Source organism: Mytilus trossulus, chromosome 6 (genome assembly GCF_036588685.1).
Source record: "Mytilus trossulus isolate FHL-02 chromosome 6, PNRI_Mtr1.1.1.hap1, whole genome shotgun sequence".
Lineage (NCBI taxonomy): Eukaryota > Metazoa > Mollusca > Bivalvia > Mytilida > Mytilidae > Mytilus > Mytilus trossulus.
The window spans coordinates 8,038,830-8,055,304 of NC_086378.1; the positions used below are offsets into that span (position 1 = coordinate 8,038,830).

At 33.1% G+C, this 16,475-nt stretch overlaps 1 protein-coding gene across 1 annotated transcript; it reads right to left on the bottom strand.

Moving 5' to 3' along the window:
- Positions 1–1,283: 1,283 nt before the first annotated feature.
- Positions 1,284–15,179, bottom strand: LOC134722305 (uncharacterized). Its single transcript, XM_063585913.1, has 5 exons — positions 15,081–15,179; positions 7,909–7,971; positions 6,418–6,681; positions 3,912–4,130; positions 1,284–1,996 (listed from the first exon to the last, which is right to left on the bottom strand). Exons 2-5 carry the CDS (start codon positions 7,964–7,966, stop codon positions 1,284–1,286), a joined length of 1,254 nt encoding a protein of 417 aa, XP_063441983.1. The 5' UTR covers positions 7,967–7,971; positions 15,081–15,179.
- Positions 15,180–16,475: the final 1,296 nt, after the last annotated feature.

Here is a 16,475-nt window from a genome sequence, read left to right on the forward strand (position 1 = left end):
GTATGTGCCTTTAACCCGGAAAGGTTCACAATCTGATAAAAAAAATATGCTATTTATCCACAAAACATGTTTAATAACCATAATAGTAATACTAACAGATAAAACACATTATAATAATATAATATAATTGTATGGTAAATATTGTCCAGAGTAGGACTATTTGCCAAAATCCAAGCAATATCACTTTAACTATACAGCAAAGCATAATTGGGGGCCAGGTGAGCTAAAAAGGAAAGTCCGCTTAAACTTTTTGTCTATCAGCTCTAAGACATAAATTTGTCCTGTGGTTGTGTCGTCATCAACTTTTTTTTAATGATTTACCCTGTGAAACTGGAATTCAGAATTAAATTATAAGAAAGACTGTAATACTGTTCTGTGTTGTTGAAATAACCACAATAATGTGATGCTCACTTTTAAACTAATATAATTGCTACGCTGGTTATTCATTGAGAGTGCAACATATTTTCTTTATGTTATTTTATCATAGACATACTATAGACCGAAACAAATTACAATCAATCTTTAAATACATTTTAAAATTATAAAAAAATACAAAATAATAGTTTTAACAAGGCATTTTTTAGATACTTATAATATAATATATCGATGGTTTTTATGATAACCATACCATTCTCATATTTTTTAGGTTTAAGCAGGTATATATATATATTGACAGTCATTCCAGGTTTAAGGTGAAACATCATTATATTTTGCCTCAGATAATAGATTCCCAAAAAAAACCACAAATGTTTGCCTGAAGTACTAAATTTTTTATCATGAAAAAAATACTTATTTCTCTTTATACAAATGACAGTTTTAAACGTAGATGGCCGAAATCTGTCTCTAAATTGCAGGTTTTAGCAAAAACAAGACCGATTGTGTCTTGCTATCATACAACCCAAAATATCAGTATATTCAGTGAATCTAACTTTAAGAATAAAACAAATGAGAAATACATTTGCATATTGCCAAAATTTTTAACTTAATAATACGAATTTCCTTGTTTAGGACAGCGTTTGGGCCTCTACAGAACCTGATCATGTTATGTCTGATTATATGTCTTAATATAGACAAACCTGTATATAAACTAACATTCTATATATATTTACAATAGAAATTCTTTCCGTATCTATATATTTGACTAGCATGTCGAAAAATGGATGTTCTTAAACCCTGTAAACCCTGCTAAATGCCAAATAAACGGATCATCAGGTGTAACAAAATGATCTGACTTTTTAATTATACATACATATGTGTGTATACACATGTTATAACCGTATTAATTAATTTTCTTCAATACTTTTATTCTTCTTCCTCCTTGCAATAAATTGTTCTATACTTCTGTAAATTACGTCTGAATCCATGATAACTATAAAACCAGCAATTACAACTAAAATAACAATACCTAAAGACCCTACTGCTTTAGCCGACGGTCTGCTATCATCAGCACTTATCAATTTTCGTTTTGCCAACGACGTTCCTTTTGGATCTACTTTTATTTCTGAAATTATTTTTTCTATTTTTTCTTGGAGTTCTGCATCTGTCAGAACAAGATATCCCCCACTGTTACACGGACAATAACACATATTATCAGGCTCTGAAATAGAGTTTATTGGTGTAGCCTCTAATTTTGTGGTTGTAACACTGTTTACAGTTGTCGGAACAGCTGATGTAATTGTTTCAGTTGTTGAGACTTCCTTCGCGGGGGTCGTTGGAACAGCTGTTGTAATTGTTTCCGTGGTTGAGACATCCTCCGTTGTTGCAATTGGAGCTTTAGTAGTCACGGTTTCCGTTGTTGTGACATCCTCCGTTGTTGTGATTTGTGCAGTTGTAGTCACGGTTTCCGTGGTTGTGACAACTTCCATTGTTGTTTTTGAAGATTGTGTGGTAGGCTTTGTTTCAACACATTGTGACCTGGGAGTAGTTGATGTATGAGTCAAATCACGGCATGTCCAGTCTTTGGGGGGATCTGGACAATAAGTATCTGTTATGTCCGCTGTGAAAGTAATGTAAATGAATTATTAATTATACAAATAATGTTGATAAAATGATGTATAAACAGATTTCATGCACTAAGGGCAAATCTATATCAATAGTTATCAAAGGTACCAGGATTATAATCTAGGGTTTGATGGAACTTCGAAGAATATCACAGTAGTTTTTTATAATGCAAGAAATAAACAAAATGTAGGACATTGTTAACAGGAAACCACATAAATGCCATAGTACTAATAATGGTTTAATTGCCCAGCAGTATTCATGACAGAGAAAAGCCTAAAACAATACTACAAAGCTCCCCGAAATTTAAAGAAACTACCGACCAATAAGGGGAACAGGCAAAATCCCCAGACTTCAAAACGGTTAATCTAATAGTTTCCAACATTGAATTTTCAGCACTAATGGATCTGACATATTGAGCTAATGTCTTAAACAAACACAAAGCTGCCTGCCTGCAGAAGAAGCTTTCCTCAGTAAAAATAAAAATATATATTATCCTAATTCAGGAGCCTGTAGTTCATTAGATGTTGTTGTTTGTTCATGTCTTTCATATTCTTTTCGTGAACTGTTTTGTTATTGATTGGGGTGTAACTATTGTTACATATTTTTTATTTCGGGGCCTACCATAGAAGAGGGACGAAAGATACCAAAGGGACAGTCAAACACATAAATCTAAAACAAACTGACAACATACTGTACGCAATGGGCTTTTATCATTGTTGAAGACCATACGATTCACATACAGTCATTTGAACTTTGATTGACAGTTGTCTTATATTGCAATCACATCGCATCTCCGTATTTCATATCAAACCATGTCTCCCGGGGAAATATGTTTTTAAGTGTGAGTTTCAAGAGAAACTTTTCTGTGATGAAATTTCTAGAAAAATGTTTTTGATGGTTAAATTATTTCCTTAGAAACTATTCAAGGCCAGCTAAATATTTATCGTTACAAGTTAAATTAAAAAAGGATAACAGTTGAAGATGTTTCATCACTCACTGAAAAATCTTTTTTTTTCAATTTTATATGGAATTTATTCATTGATGAAATTTTAAAATGTATAGATTCACATGGAAATGTTTTTTGTGTTGATAGTTCCCTGGGAAACTAGGTGAGGTAATAGTAATCATATAATGTATCCAGGAAACTTTTTGTTTAATGGTGTGTATCTTGAGGAAAGTAGTCCGGGTTGATATTCTAATATGTATTGTGTACTAAAAAAGGGAATGCTTTTGTTTTTTGTTCCCAGGGGAAAATATACATTTTTACCTATTATCCATTCAGAATTGCCCTTTTTACAGCAAATGACCATGGGGACATTTTGGTGTATTGCTATCGCCTAGATTTCCATTATGTAATATTCGTTTTTGGTGTTTAACCGATCCATTAACATGATGCATACGTATACATCATCAAGTACAAACAAACATTCCTTATCGCTTGTTGGATGACCGTTATGGAATAACCGTTTCACAAATGATATCAGATATGTTCCTTACGTCGTTACTACAATCCCACTCCCTTCATGAATGTCACCTACCGAATTAGACTATTTACCGGATTTGTCATAACATAAGCTACACGACGGGTGCCACATGTGGAGCAGGATCTGCTTACCCTTCCTGAGCACAACCCTAGCTTTTAGTGGGGTTTGTGTTGCTTATTTTTTTAGTTTTCTATGTTTTTTCATGTGTTCTAGTGTTTGTTTGTCCTTTTTCATTTTAAGCCAGGCGTTGTCAATTTATTTTCGATTTATGAGTTTGACTGTCTCTTTGGTAGCTTTCGTTCCTCTTTTATAAATTGTTAAATTTTGTTTTCAAACTTGTTTATTATGTGTAGACTTTTTGCTTGTGGCATTTTTCTTTCAATATTGGGGTTTTCGTGTCCTTTTTATAATACGTTATATACTCACAGAAAACTTCCAGTTCACAAAAGCTGAGCCAACTGAAGTAAAGGTCTTCTTTTTCTATTCTTAAGTATCTAGCTGATCGTTGTGTGTTGCAGAACAACTTTAACGGTGTTCCTAAGTTGGTTGGAGGATTATAAACATCGACACATTGTAATGGATTAATTAATTCCCCGGCACTTGTCAAACTGTTCCCAACCTTGATAAGTATATTTTTAACATATTCTGAAAAGATACAGATTCTGTTACTAGCTGGTGGTTATTAACGACAATGAATGACTGGTAACGCACCCATTCGTCACAACTCGGTCGATTCCGTACCTCGAGAGTGGCGGAGTCACCCGAGGATTGCCGATTGGTAACGCACCGTTGGATCGGTACCAGAAGGGGTTTGGTGAGCGATTAAATATTTTGTTTCAGATGAAAAATTGAAAAGGACGGCCGTCATTTTGTTTTAAGTCAGATCTTTTGGTTTGTTGTATATTCTGATGCTGTTTACTGCCTTCACAACGGCTGTTTCGGAACATGGTTGGCCAGATGTGAAAACCGCTCACCACTATGATGGAGTACTGGTCGATGAGTCTCGATAATAGTAATAAACGATGACATGAATCATTATCAGGTACAATGTTTTAAAACAGTGAAATGACGGGCAATTAACTTCGACTTAGAAATACAGGCAATCTGGTGTCAGTCAGTATATCACTCCTCTATCCATAATGGATTTTGTGTACGCTGACACAGGTATTTAAAAAGACAGCAGAAGATCTGGCACCTTTCTCTTGGATATTGTTGCAGAAGAAACTTTACAAAATTAATTTTGGTTTCCCAAAATAAGGCGTTCATTGGACTGTGCTATACTATTCACCATGCAAAACCAACATTTTATACTTCGTTCTTATGTTGTACTGTTATACCACTGTCCCAGGTTAGGGGGAGGGTTGGGATCCCGCTAACATGTTTAACCCGCCACATTATTTATGTATGGGCCTGTCCCAAGTCAGGAGCCTGTAATTCAGTGGTTGTCGTTTGTTTATGTGTTACATATTTGTTTTTCATTATTTTTTTTATATAAATAAGGCCTGTTCTCCTTTGAATTGTTTTGCATTGTCATATCGGGGCCTTTTATAGCTGACTATGCGGTATGGGCTTTGCTCATTGTTGAAGACCGTACGATTACCTATAGTTGTTAATGTATTTGTCATTTAAGTCTCTTGTGGAGAGTTGTCTCATTGGCAATCATATCACATCTTCTTTTTATATATATATGTTTATATATTACATTATTCTCGTCTTAATATGCACGAATATGTGTCACTTGAACATTGATCAAACAACGATCAGTTACTCGAAGTTAGAGCTTCCAAAGATTGCTTATCTCAACTGGAAATAAACTCAAAATAAACCTGACTATATGCGGTATGGGCTTTGCTCATTGTTGAAGGCCGTACGGTGACCTATAATTGTTAATGTTTGTGCCATTTTGGTCTTTTGTGGATAGTTGTCTCATTGGCAATCATACCACATCTTCTTTTGATATCATCATAGATACCAGGATTGAAAAAAATATTTACTAAGTTGCAAACACAAGTAACGAGTAATACGTTACGCTGTAGAACGATTTAGTTAATATTCTTTCATAATCACCGTGTAGAACGCCACAACATTTGGTGTATGAGGTACGTATGACATTCGAGTGAAGAACTAGTTAATGTCTGTGTCATTTTGGTCTTTTGACATAGTTAACATCTCCCTTTAAAAAAAACCCAGATGTCTCAATTCTTGTGCCATCTCAAGCATTTCTAAGATTTTATGGTCAAAGATTATATGACTTTTAGAAGCAAGCTCACTGGTTTTAGTTCAATTGAAATAAACTGAAATGTCTGATTTTGTTAGCAAGGGCTGATAAATTTAATACAATATGTTTCTGGCAAGGTAAATATGCAGTTTTCTCATTTATAATTGTGACACACACAATAACATGTGTATGTCTTCTTTTCCTCCCGTGTAATTTTATGTTTCTGTAAGACAACGTAATGGTGTTGATTTAAACAACCTATCAACAGGTTAAACCTCTACGACCGACGTACGATCTAATGTTATCGTACGATATCTGTTAGTTGTGAAATGATGCACTTCGATAATTATGTAGCAGAGAAAAAGCCTCTTGTTTAAAAAATAACTGATATTCTATAGCACTTCTAAAAGTAGGAAGCACAGAATTGCGATGACCTGTTGTTAAGTAGTTATCGTTTGTTGATGTGGTTCATAAGTCTTTCTCGTTTCTCGTTTTGTATATAGATTGGTTTGCCCGTTTGAATGGTTTTACACTAGTAACTTTTGGGGCTCCTTATAGTTGCTGTTAAGTGTGAGCCAATACTCCGTGCTGAAGACCGTACTTTGATCTGGAATTATTTACTTTTTACTGATACAAATTGTCATGTTTGTGACTAGAATTGAAAGTTGTCTTATTTGCAATAACACCATATCTTCTTTTATCTATATTAATTACTTGGTTCATATCCGTCTTGTCTCAAGGTGATACTAATATATGCTATATTGTAGATGTCGCCCAAGTCGATCTGCCAGGAAGGGAAGAAGTTCAGCATTGGATCCCAGTGTGTATATATACACGATTGCTGATCTATATTAGAATCATATATGCCATCCACAGCATTGCACGATGAAGCCAACGTATGGTTGTAGTTTGGATGCAATGAAGTTTGGTTTGTTGGTCTACATAATGCAACATTACATAACTTAGCAGAAACCACATCTGTAAAATTATAAAGAGGAATGTGGTAGACTTGTTTCAGTGATTTTCATAGCACTTAGATATGTCGAAAAGTGAACGCAAATTTTGTCTTTTCAATTGTTTTACTGTAATATGGTTTTAGTCTGGTTTGTTGTTCTACATAAAGCAACATTACAAAAACTTGAGAGAGGCCAAATCTGAAAAATAGATTGTTGTTTTTTTCAACTGTTTTACTGTGCTATAGTTTTATAGCATGATTTGTTGTTCTAAATAAAAATCATTACAAAACTTTGCAGGAGCCAATTCGGAAAAATAGACTGTTGTCTTTTCAACAGTTTTATTGTATTATTGCTTTAGTCTGGTTTGATGTTCGAAATACATAATCATTATAAAACTTGGCAGAAGCAAACATTTTAAAACCTAGAAGACATATGTTTTGTTTCGTACGTCTTAACTATAATGTCCTTCACTTTTCATGAATCTGACCTACCGAATTAGATTTTTTACCGGGATTGTAATAACACGAGCAACACGACGGGTGCCACATATGATGCAGGATCTGCTTACCCATTCGTAGCAAATGAGATCACCCCAAGTTTTTGGTGGGGTTTGTGTTACTCAGTATTTAGTTTTCCATGTTGTTTATGTGTACTATTATTTGTCTGTTTGTCTTTTTCATTTTTAGCCATGGAGTTGTCAGTTTATTTTCGATTTAGAAAAAGGCTAATATGGAACGAGAAATTAAGAATCACAGGTAATGCATATATACTTCAGATCAATATATTACTTAACAGAGTATACTTTAACTTCCATGTAAACTTAAACTATTTCATTCTAGGTAAGATAAGGATAATATGGTATTCTCATTGCACTTTTGCATAGATAACCTTAGCCGTATTTGGCACAACTTTTTGGAATTTTGGATCCTCAATGCTCTTCAATTTTGTACTTGTTTGGCTTTATAAATATTTTGATATGAGCGTCACTGATGAGTCTTATGTAGACGAAACGCGCGTCTTGCGTACTAAACTATAACCCTGGCACCTTTGATAGCTATTAAAACAAAATGAAAAATGTACAAAACATCAAAACATGGGCAAAGTATTAGTAATTTTAATCTTTTGAATGTAGCGTTTAAATTCACTGTGAAAGAGAATAAGTCAACATATGAGAATATTAGACTGCAATACGTAATGAATAATTAGTAAACAATTTGAAAAAAATGATGGAGAAAAAATATTGAAATACCTTGATAAATGAACCAAAATAGCCATGATACTATCGGAACAAACTTTGAAGATGTCATCTGACCTGAAATGGAATTTAAGACTAATATTATTGCATAGAGTCATTTGAAATATTAAGGTTTTTCTATTTCAGGAATAGATTAATGAGCTGTATTTGGCAAAATTAAAAAAAAAATGTTTAGTCCTCAATGCTCTTAAACTTCGTTCTTTACGTCTGGCGAAAATACGGAATGTTTATCCTGGTATCTAAGGTGAGTTTTTATTTTAATGCAGCTTACCTAAACATGGAATCACGATACAGTTGATGATTTTCTGTTTAGGATGTTTGCTTTTCTCATGAACTTTTTCTATGTTGACAATTTATCTTCGAATATACCGTTTGATGTAGGTTTCAACTCCCTCAGGCAAAGTTGGCTTTAGATGAATTTGGCTTTTTATTTTAGGTATTTTTTGACATACAGCTCTTCAAGGGTTTCGGTACTTATACATCTTCGGATTTCAAATGTTTGGCTTTGAGCGTTCCTGATGAAGGTAAATCCAGAAAAGCGCTTCGGACGCAAGAAATTAAAAACGTGTTGTTTTCAATATTTTACATCACTGGGTCGATACCTCTGCTGGTGGACTATCAGTCCCCGAGGGTATCATCAGCTCGGTAGTCAGTATTTCGGTACTGACATGATTTAACAAACTTTACTAAAATTGTCCGTTTATAAATTTATAAATTATTAAGAAACTAAGGTTTCAACTCCCTCAGGCAAAGTTGGCTTTGAAGAATTTGGCTATTTATTTTAGGTATTTTTTGACATACAGCTCTTCAAGGCTTTCGGTACTTATACATCTTCGGATTTCAAATGTTTGGCTTTGAGCGTTCCTGATGAAGGTAAATCCAGAAAAGCGCTTTTTTTTAAAGCTAATCAAACGTCTATTTGTCTATTGTTGAACATCTTAAGATTGTTTAGCTTTAAAAAATATTTTATATATAATGCCAGTTAATTTGCGTATAGAATTATTGATAATGTGATATCAGTACAACACTACTGAAAGGAAAAGAAAAAAAACCATACAAATGATTTCTACAAACCCTAATACGGACTAGGTACTTAATGCTTAAATCTTCAGAAGTTGAATTAGTTTTCTTAGTGCTCAATCCCCTTTTCTGCTCATCAAAAGTATAATTTGAATTTTATAATTTTATGAATTATTTCTTAGTTCTTTATCATTTTACATTTGAAGAATTTAATCTTTTTTTTCTCCATTAGCACTTAGTATGTAAAAGTAAGCATATGGATTTTTTGTAATCTTGTATATTATTGAGAATTAAAAAGAGATTAAAAAGGTAAATGGATATCTAAACCGTTAGTAAAAACACATCAGAAAAAGAGATTTCTAGATCCTCATTCAATTTTTACAAAGAAAAATGCATTGTCTAACTAGTAAATACATTTTTGAAACTCTATTTTATTTTGCAGTATTGCTATGTTGTTTTCACTTTAAAGTTATACACATATCTTTAATTTCCAAACACATGTGTTGACTTTTAAAAGACCTTCAAATTAATAATTATTTAACAGGAATTGTAAATTATTTCATTAAATATCTTTGATATCTTTAATATAATTATTTTCAAACGCATTTGGTAAAACACTAACTCAATGTCGTTGAGATAAAATAATGTTGTTCTTATTAGTTATCATAGTTTATCAACATTTTATTCTAAATTCGAAGTTTATTCTAAATTATTGAATGTTATTTTACGAAATAATACAGTTTTTTTCGGAATAAAATGCAATAGACCACTTTCGAGTTCATCCGTCACCGGGAAAAGTCGTCAATTAGACGCGCCTTTATGATGTCATTCACCAGATAGAGGGGATCGCCTGTATCCCTGCACCTAAAACGTTTATCATGCGTCTAATTGATCGTCATTGTGCAGAATGAACTTAAATACAATTTGTTTTGTAAGTACCTACTCTAATCACCATTCCCTTATGACAGCAGTACTGATTGTCAAATATGATAATTTAATTTGCCGAAAAATTCTTGCAATATAGAATTATAGTTTTTCAACCAGTAGCTCAACATTGGAGCGGAATTGACGATGCCCCTAAACGCACGAATGATGTTCACTAAAACCAGAGTTTTGGACGGAAATGCATCGAACTCGAACGTTGTGTATTGCATACGACTTATTCTTATGACAGAACGAATGAAACGTTTAGACTTATTCGTGGTACTTACTTATAAGTTTTCACTTTGAGATTTTAAAATATCAATGAAGCTAGTCAGGCGCGTTTTTTTTTTAAAAACAATGATCTTGAGTAATGGAACAATGATGATGACACATCACTAAATGTTAAAGCATTCAAGTTTCATTACACTTTCTTCTAAACTGTTCCAATTATCATCGAACTCGTGAAGCCCCTTTTTGCTAACCTAGTTGGTACACTTAATATAGATATGTTACTTTATAGTGATCCGAACATTACAGATATAGACAATAAAAACAAAAAGACTATATATTAAAAACTAAGAGATTCACATAATAATTCTTGTTGGCTCAACAACATGTCACCCAATTTAAAAAAAAACCCAAACTATTTGCGTTATATGTTTATATCCACTACATTTGATTTCTTTTTCTATGATTATTATATTATATGATGTATATGTAATTGATTTTGCTTTTTAAAAGGAGAGGAATTTGTATAAGTGACAAGTCACTTGTTTTCCAATCCATTGTATTGTATTTTTGTACGACTTATCTATTTATGTGTTTCTGAATAAAATATTGTTTACACTAAGTTTCAGTACGATTGACATTTACCTGCTGTTCATGTTCTGTAATAGTACAGATAGAACAGCTATAGAAATACAAAGGTTAATGTAAGTTATAATAAAGCATGTAATTGTAGCAAAACCCCATATGTTATACATTAGAACAAAACAGTATATTCTATGCATGCAATAACATTTCATGTAATTTTTTTTCTAGTTCTTTGTTAGGGCAATTTTGATTTTCCTAATGACTTCCTGCTTTTTGCGAATTCATGTTTTTTTTTGTAAATGCAAAGTTTATTTTCAAATAAGAATTTAATAATTCTGTTTGGTTCTATTATCAATAATAGTGTAACGTGTAACCAGGCGTTTATATCTCAAACACCCGTTCCAGTAAATACTTGGATCCAAGTTGTCCACAAACAATACGGTAATGCTAAAAACTGCAACTATCTAAATTATGCACAATGAACTAAAATAGACACACTGACTCGTTGTCGATATAAAGTAACAACGGACAATTATATATATACAAATATAATACAATAAACCAGCCTGTCCTCAAGGTGGGACGATGTGTCACTTAGAGACAGTATAGCTGGTTCTGTTCAGCTTGTCCTCCGAATGGGACAGTCTGTCAATGCAAGACACAGCGGTCTGGTACAACTTGTCCTCCGAGTGCGACAACTTGTCACTACCAGACAGTGCCAGCTGGAACAACTCGTCCTCCGAGTGGGACAACCTGTCACTACCAGACAGTGCGGGCTGGTACAGCCTGTCCTCCGAGTGGGACAGTCTGCCTTGTCAATCCTATCAACCTGTACGTTTACTTGTACCCAGTACAAAGTGTCTCCTGAATATTAAAGCTATCCTAGCGTCTTAATATTACTAACGTACGCTCTGTTGACTGGTGACGCCTCATTGACAGCCAACCGACAGCCTCGAGTGCCATTTCTCACTCTCTTATATACCCCACGGCGACTATACTATTTACTTGATAAGGGTGTTCTCTAAATGTTACCCTTACGGAGCATAGAGAGTCCCTTACGATTACCCCTATAACTTTCGACCCGGCCACTAATTTTCCCGCGAAACGTCTAATTCAGTGTAACTCTTTCTCGAGCGTAAACCATACATTGTTACACTAAGATTCTACTTGACTGTAACCTTAACGACCAATAAACATTACATAAGTAAATAAAATAACAGCATCGGATTTATAAAAAAAATATAGAAAAATATAATGATCTTTAAGAATTGTTATTGTTATATTCTGTTTTAAGCCGCGCCTTGTCTTAACAAATGAACAAATGATTATTTTCTTATTGACGAACTGCAAACTGATATCTATGTTCAAAATTACGGGCGTTATTATGTCTAATTGGAAAGCATGAAAAGCTATGCAAAAAATCTTTATGAATTTTCTAATAATAGGTCTACAAAGTTATATATTCTTAAGCAATTATACCAATGCCATTTGCTTTAATATTGTTTTTAATTATAAAAAAAACCTTTGATAATGAATTGTACAGAAACATAAATTGACAATTATGCAATCAAAACTTAAAGTAAAAAAAAAAACAACAGTTCTACGATACTGTAAAAAGTAAAATAAAAAAAAAACGGACTTCGAGGAAAATCAATTCGGAAAGTCAATAATCACATGGCAAAATCAAATAACAAAACGCATCAAAAACGAATGGACAAGAACTGTCATATTCCTGACTTGGTACAGGCATTTTCTAATGTAGAAAATGGTGGATTAAACCTGGTTCTATAGCGCTAAACCTCTCATTTTAATGACAGTCTCATTAAATTCCGTTATATTTACAGTGATGCGTTAACTAAACAGACACAATAATTAAAATAGTCAAAATATGGATACATCAGTCATCATCGTATAACAATTTTAAAATGAACAATTTAACAGAACACAAAAACATCTACTATCTACGAGCACATTGATTGATTTGGGTGTCTGACGTCAGAAACCAACTTATTTTCTTGAATACTTTATTCTGTGTTCATTTCTTTCAGGTCAACTTCATGGCGAGATATGTTGCGATGTTTTCACTGTCTTGATATATATTTAATTAAAGGAAAAATCAATGTTTCACATGTTCGTAACGATTAATAATTGCAAAAAAACAAACTCGAACGCAAGAATAAAATAGGGGCGACAGATACCAGAGGAACAGTCAAACTCATATAAGTTGGTTTACAGTTTCCGACAAAATTCTTAAGTTCGTTTTTTTTTATCAATATTAAGATGATTGAAGTACCAAAAATTATGAACATTGTTTGGAGGTAAAGAAACACATTTGGAGTTTTGTGAACTGGGGGAGTATCTTCAATAGGTAGAAAGACAATGATATATTAACCCTTAATAAAAAAATCCACATGTTAAAAAACAGAGAATGATTGAAAAGGAACAATAACAATTTCAATAGGACTATGAATCGATCAAAGTATGATTAAATTATTTAAGTTCTTATTCCACAAAATGTAATACCATTTTATGCCTGTTATCTTTGATTAGTGGTAACAATAGAGTCATATCTTCCATGTGTCGGTTATTTGATTGGCTTCAACTGAGCTCATCAATATAATTGATCAATTCTTAAATTAATTTAAATAAATAACAGTTTGCGGTCTAAATTGATAACTATAATCTAGAATGTTGTCTTTGGAAAAAGTTAATCACACCAACATCTAACAGGTAATATGTTTTGTTTCGAATAATCAAGACATTTATTTTAAAAGGTGTCAAATTTTATCATGCCTATCGTAGCTCATTATCATAGCTTAAATTACGACATTAGTTTTGCACATTTTTGAAAGCTGTAGAGTGACCGATAGTTTTTGCATTCGTCGTCCTTTGGTTTCTGGCGAATAGTTATTTCCTTAATTCAAATCTCTAATTATAATTTGGATGTCAGCTAACAAATGTTAATTGAATAGATGAAACATAGAGTTGTTTTATATATGTAGGACTCTAAAGTGTCATGGGAACGCTTAAGTACGATGGTCACGCTAAAGTGAGATAGTCTACGCTGAGGTCCGATGCCTGCTAAAGTGCGATGGTCCGCAAAAGTAAAAACGTACCTAACGTAGTGGTATTATGACGTTAACAGTTGTGTATACAAACCAAGCATGAGCATGCTGGAAAATGAAATAAAAAGAATAGAAGCGAAAAGATGCATTTTAATGTTAAATTAAGTTTACGTTAAAATATTGTCGATTTTATTGAAGAGTATAAACGTCGGAAAAATTAAGGTTCACGTTTTCTAGCGTAAATCATAAATTGTCCATTAAAATATCAGTGTGTACATTGTAGTAAAACACATGTGTTAATACTCGCTTCAAAAAAGGGAAAAGCTCGAACGAAAACACCTTTCTCTCGCAGATGTGGTATGATTGCTAATGAGACAACTCTTCACAGGAGACCAAAATGACACAGAAATTAACAACTATAGGTCACCATACGTCCTTCAACAATGAGCCCATACTGCATAGTCATCAATAAAGGGCCCCGAAATGACAATGTAAAACAATTCAAACGAGGAAACTAACTTCCTGATTTATGTACAAAATGAACGAAACATGCAACACATTATCAACGACAACCACTGAATTACAGGCTCCTAACTTGGGACAGGCACATACATACATAACGTGGAGGGGTTAAGCATATTAGCGGGATCCCACCTTCCCTAACCTGGGACAGTGGTATAAAAGTACAACTTTATAACGAACTATACAAATTAGTTGAAAAAGGTTTAACTCATCAGATGGACTAAAATACAAGTGGACGTGGTCTGATACTTATTTTTCACTATAGTTAAGCAAAATAAAATTGAGAATGGAAATGGGGAATGTGTCAAAGAGACAACAACCCGACCAAAATAAAAAAACACAACAGCAGAAGGTCACCAACAGGTCTTCAATAAAACATGAATTTGAAAATAATTTTAAATCTTAGACTTAAATCTTTATTGGAGACCTGAGCTATCATGTTCGTTCTCTGACCGGAATGGTCCAGTCTTACAATATGTATATTTCCAAACTCAATCAAATCGGCACCTTTAATAAAGGAACCAGTAGTAAACCTGTGTTCAAAATTCATAAATCAATTGAGATAAAACAAATTCGGGTTACAAACTAAAATTTCTAAGAATGAAATATGTTTTCAAAATGAAATTGTATGAAGGCAAATAAAATGTCATGGCGATTGTAGAAGCCTCAAATTTCTAGTTTTTTGTTTAATTTGAAAAAAAGTTAATTGCATTCAAATGTAAAAGTAATGATCCAAAATATCCGACATTACCTAATACAGAATGAAATGATGCATCATCACATCACATTTGTATATTTGTGTAGTATATAATAAATAATTACCTTATTACTCAAAGTGTTACTCCATTTATTTTACAATTAGACGATCTGAAATAACGTAATTAACTTTACTTCTAGATAACTTTTCACACAAACATTCGGTTTAAAAGTCTGGAGTACCATGAGCACTCGTTGACGAATTCAAGTTACGTGATATACAAATTCAACACAATAGGTCATCAATATATCATTACCACTTTTGTAGCTGTGTGTGCGCAATTAACTCTCAAAGCTATCAGATATAGTTAATTAAGTTAACTGTCATTCATTGATTTCACACATGAAATGCTGTATACGCGACTTTTGAATGTTGATGTTTTTTCAACACTTTTTGATGATAATTCATTTGAGAATCTGGAATTTATAACTACAATCTTTTTCAAAAATGCACTGATAGAATACCGATAGTAGTACACAGTTAAAGTAAAGGCATAATACGGATAGTAGTACTAGTATATGTACTGGCAGATGTTTGGGTAAAAGTACATGTAAAAGTAGAATACTAGTGTTCAGCATAAGATAATTGTGAGGTGGGTCAATAATATTAAGTACACACTTTATGTAAAAAATATAAAAAATCGCTGATTTTCTTGATTTCACTTCATCAGGAACCTTCAAAGCCGAAAATATTAAAATGGTATATACTAAGTTAATCAAGATGCAAGAATAGTTATTAAAGGTACCAGGATTATAATTTAGTACGCCAGAAGCGCGTTTCGCCTGCTTAAGACTCATCAGTGACACACATATTAAATATATTCATATAGCCAATCGATACAAAGTTGAAGAGCATTGAGGATCCAAAATTACAAAAAAATGTGCCAAATACGGCTAAGGTTATCTATGCCTGGGACAAGAAAATCCTTAGTTTTTCGAAAAATTCATAGGAAATTTATAAACATTACCACATTATTGATATTCATGTAAACACCGAAGTGTTGACTACTAGGCTGGTGATACCCTCGGAGACGAAACATCCACCAGGAGTGGCATCGATCCAGTGGTGTAAATAGTTATCAAAGGTACCAGGATTATAATTTAGTACGTCAGACGCGCGTTTCGGCTACTTAAGATGCATCAGTGACACTGATATCAAAATATTGATTAAGCCAACAAGTTCAAAGTTGAAGAGCATTGAGGATTCAAAATTCCAATAAATTATGTCAAATACGGCCGCAGAGGCCACTGCCAGATTAATGTGAACCTTGTAATTATACCGATATTTAGTTCTTATAAAAAAGAAGATGTGGTATGATTGCCAATGAGACAACTCTCTACAAGAGACCAAATGATACAAAAATTAACAACAATGAATTTCATGGTGGCATTTAAACTAAATCTAAATGAAAAGGTAGCTTACCGATTTTCAGTTTAAAGTTAATGATCCGGAGGACAATA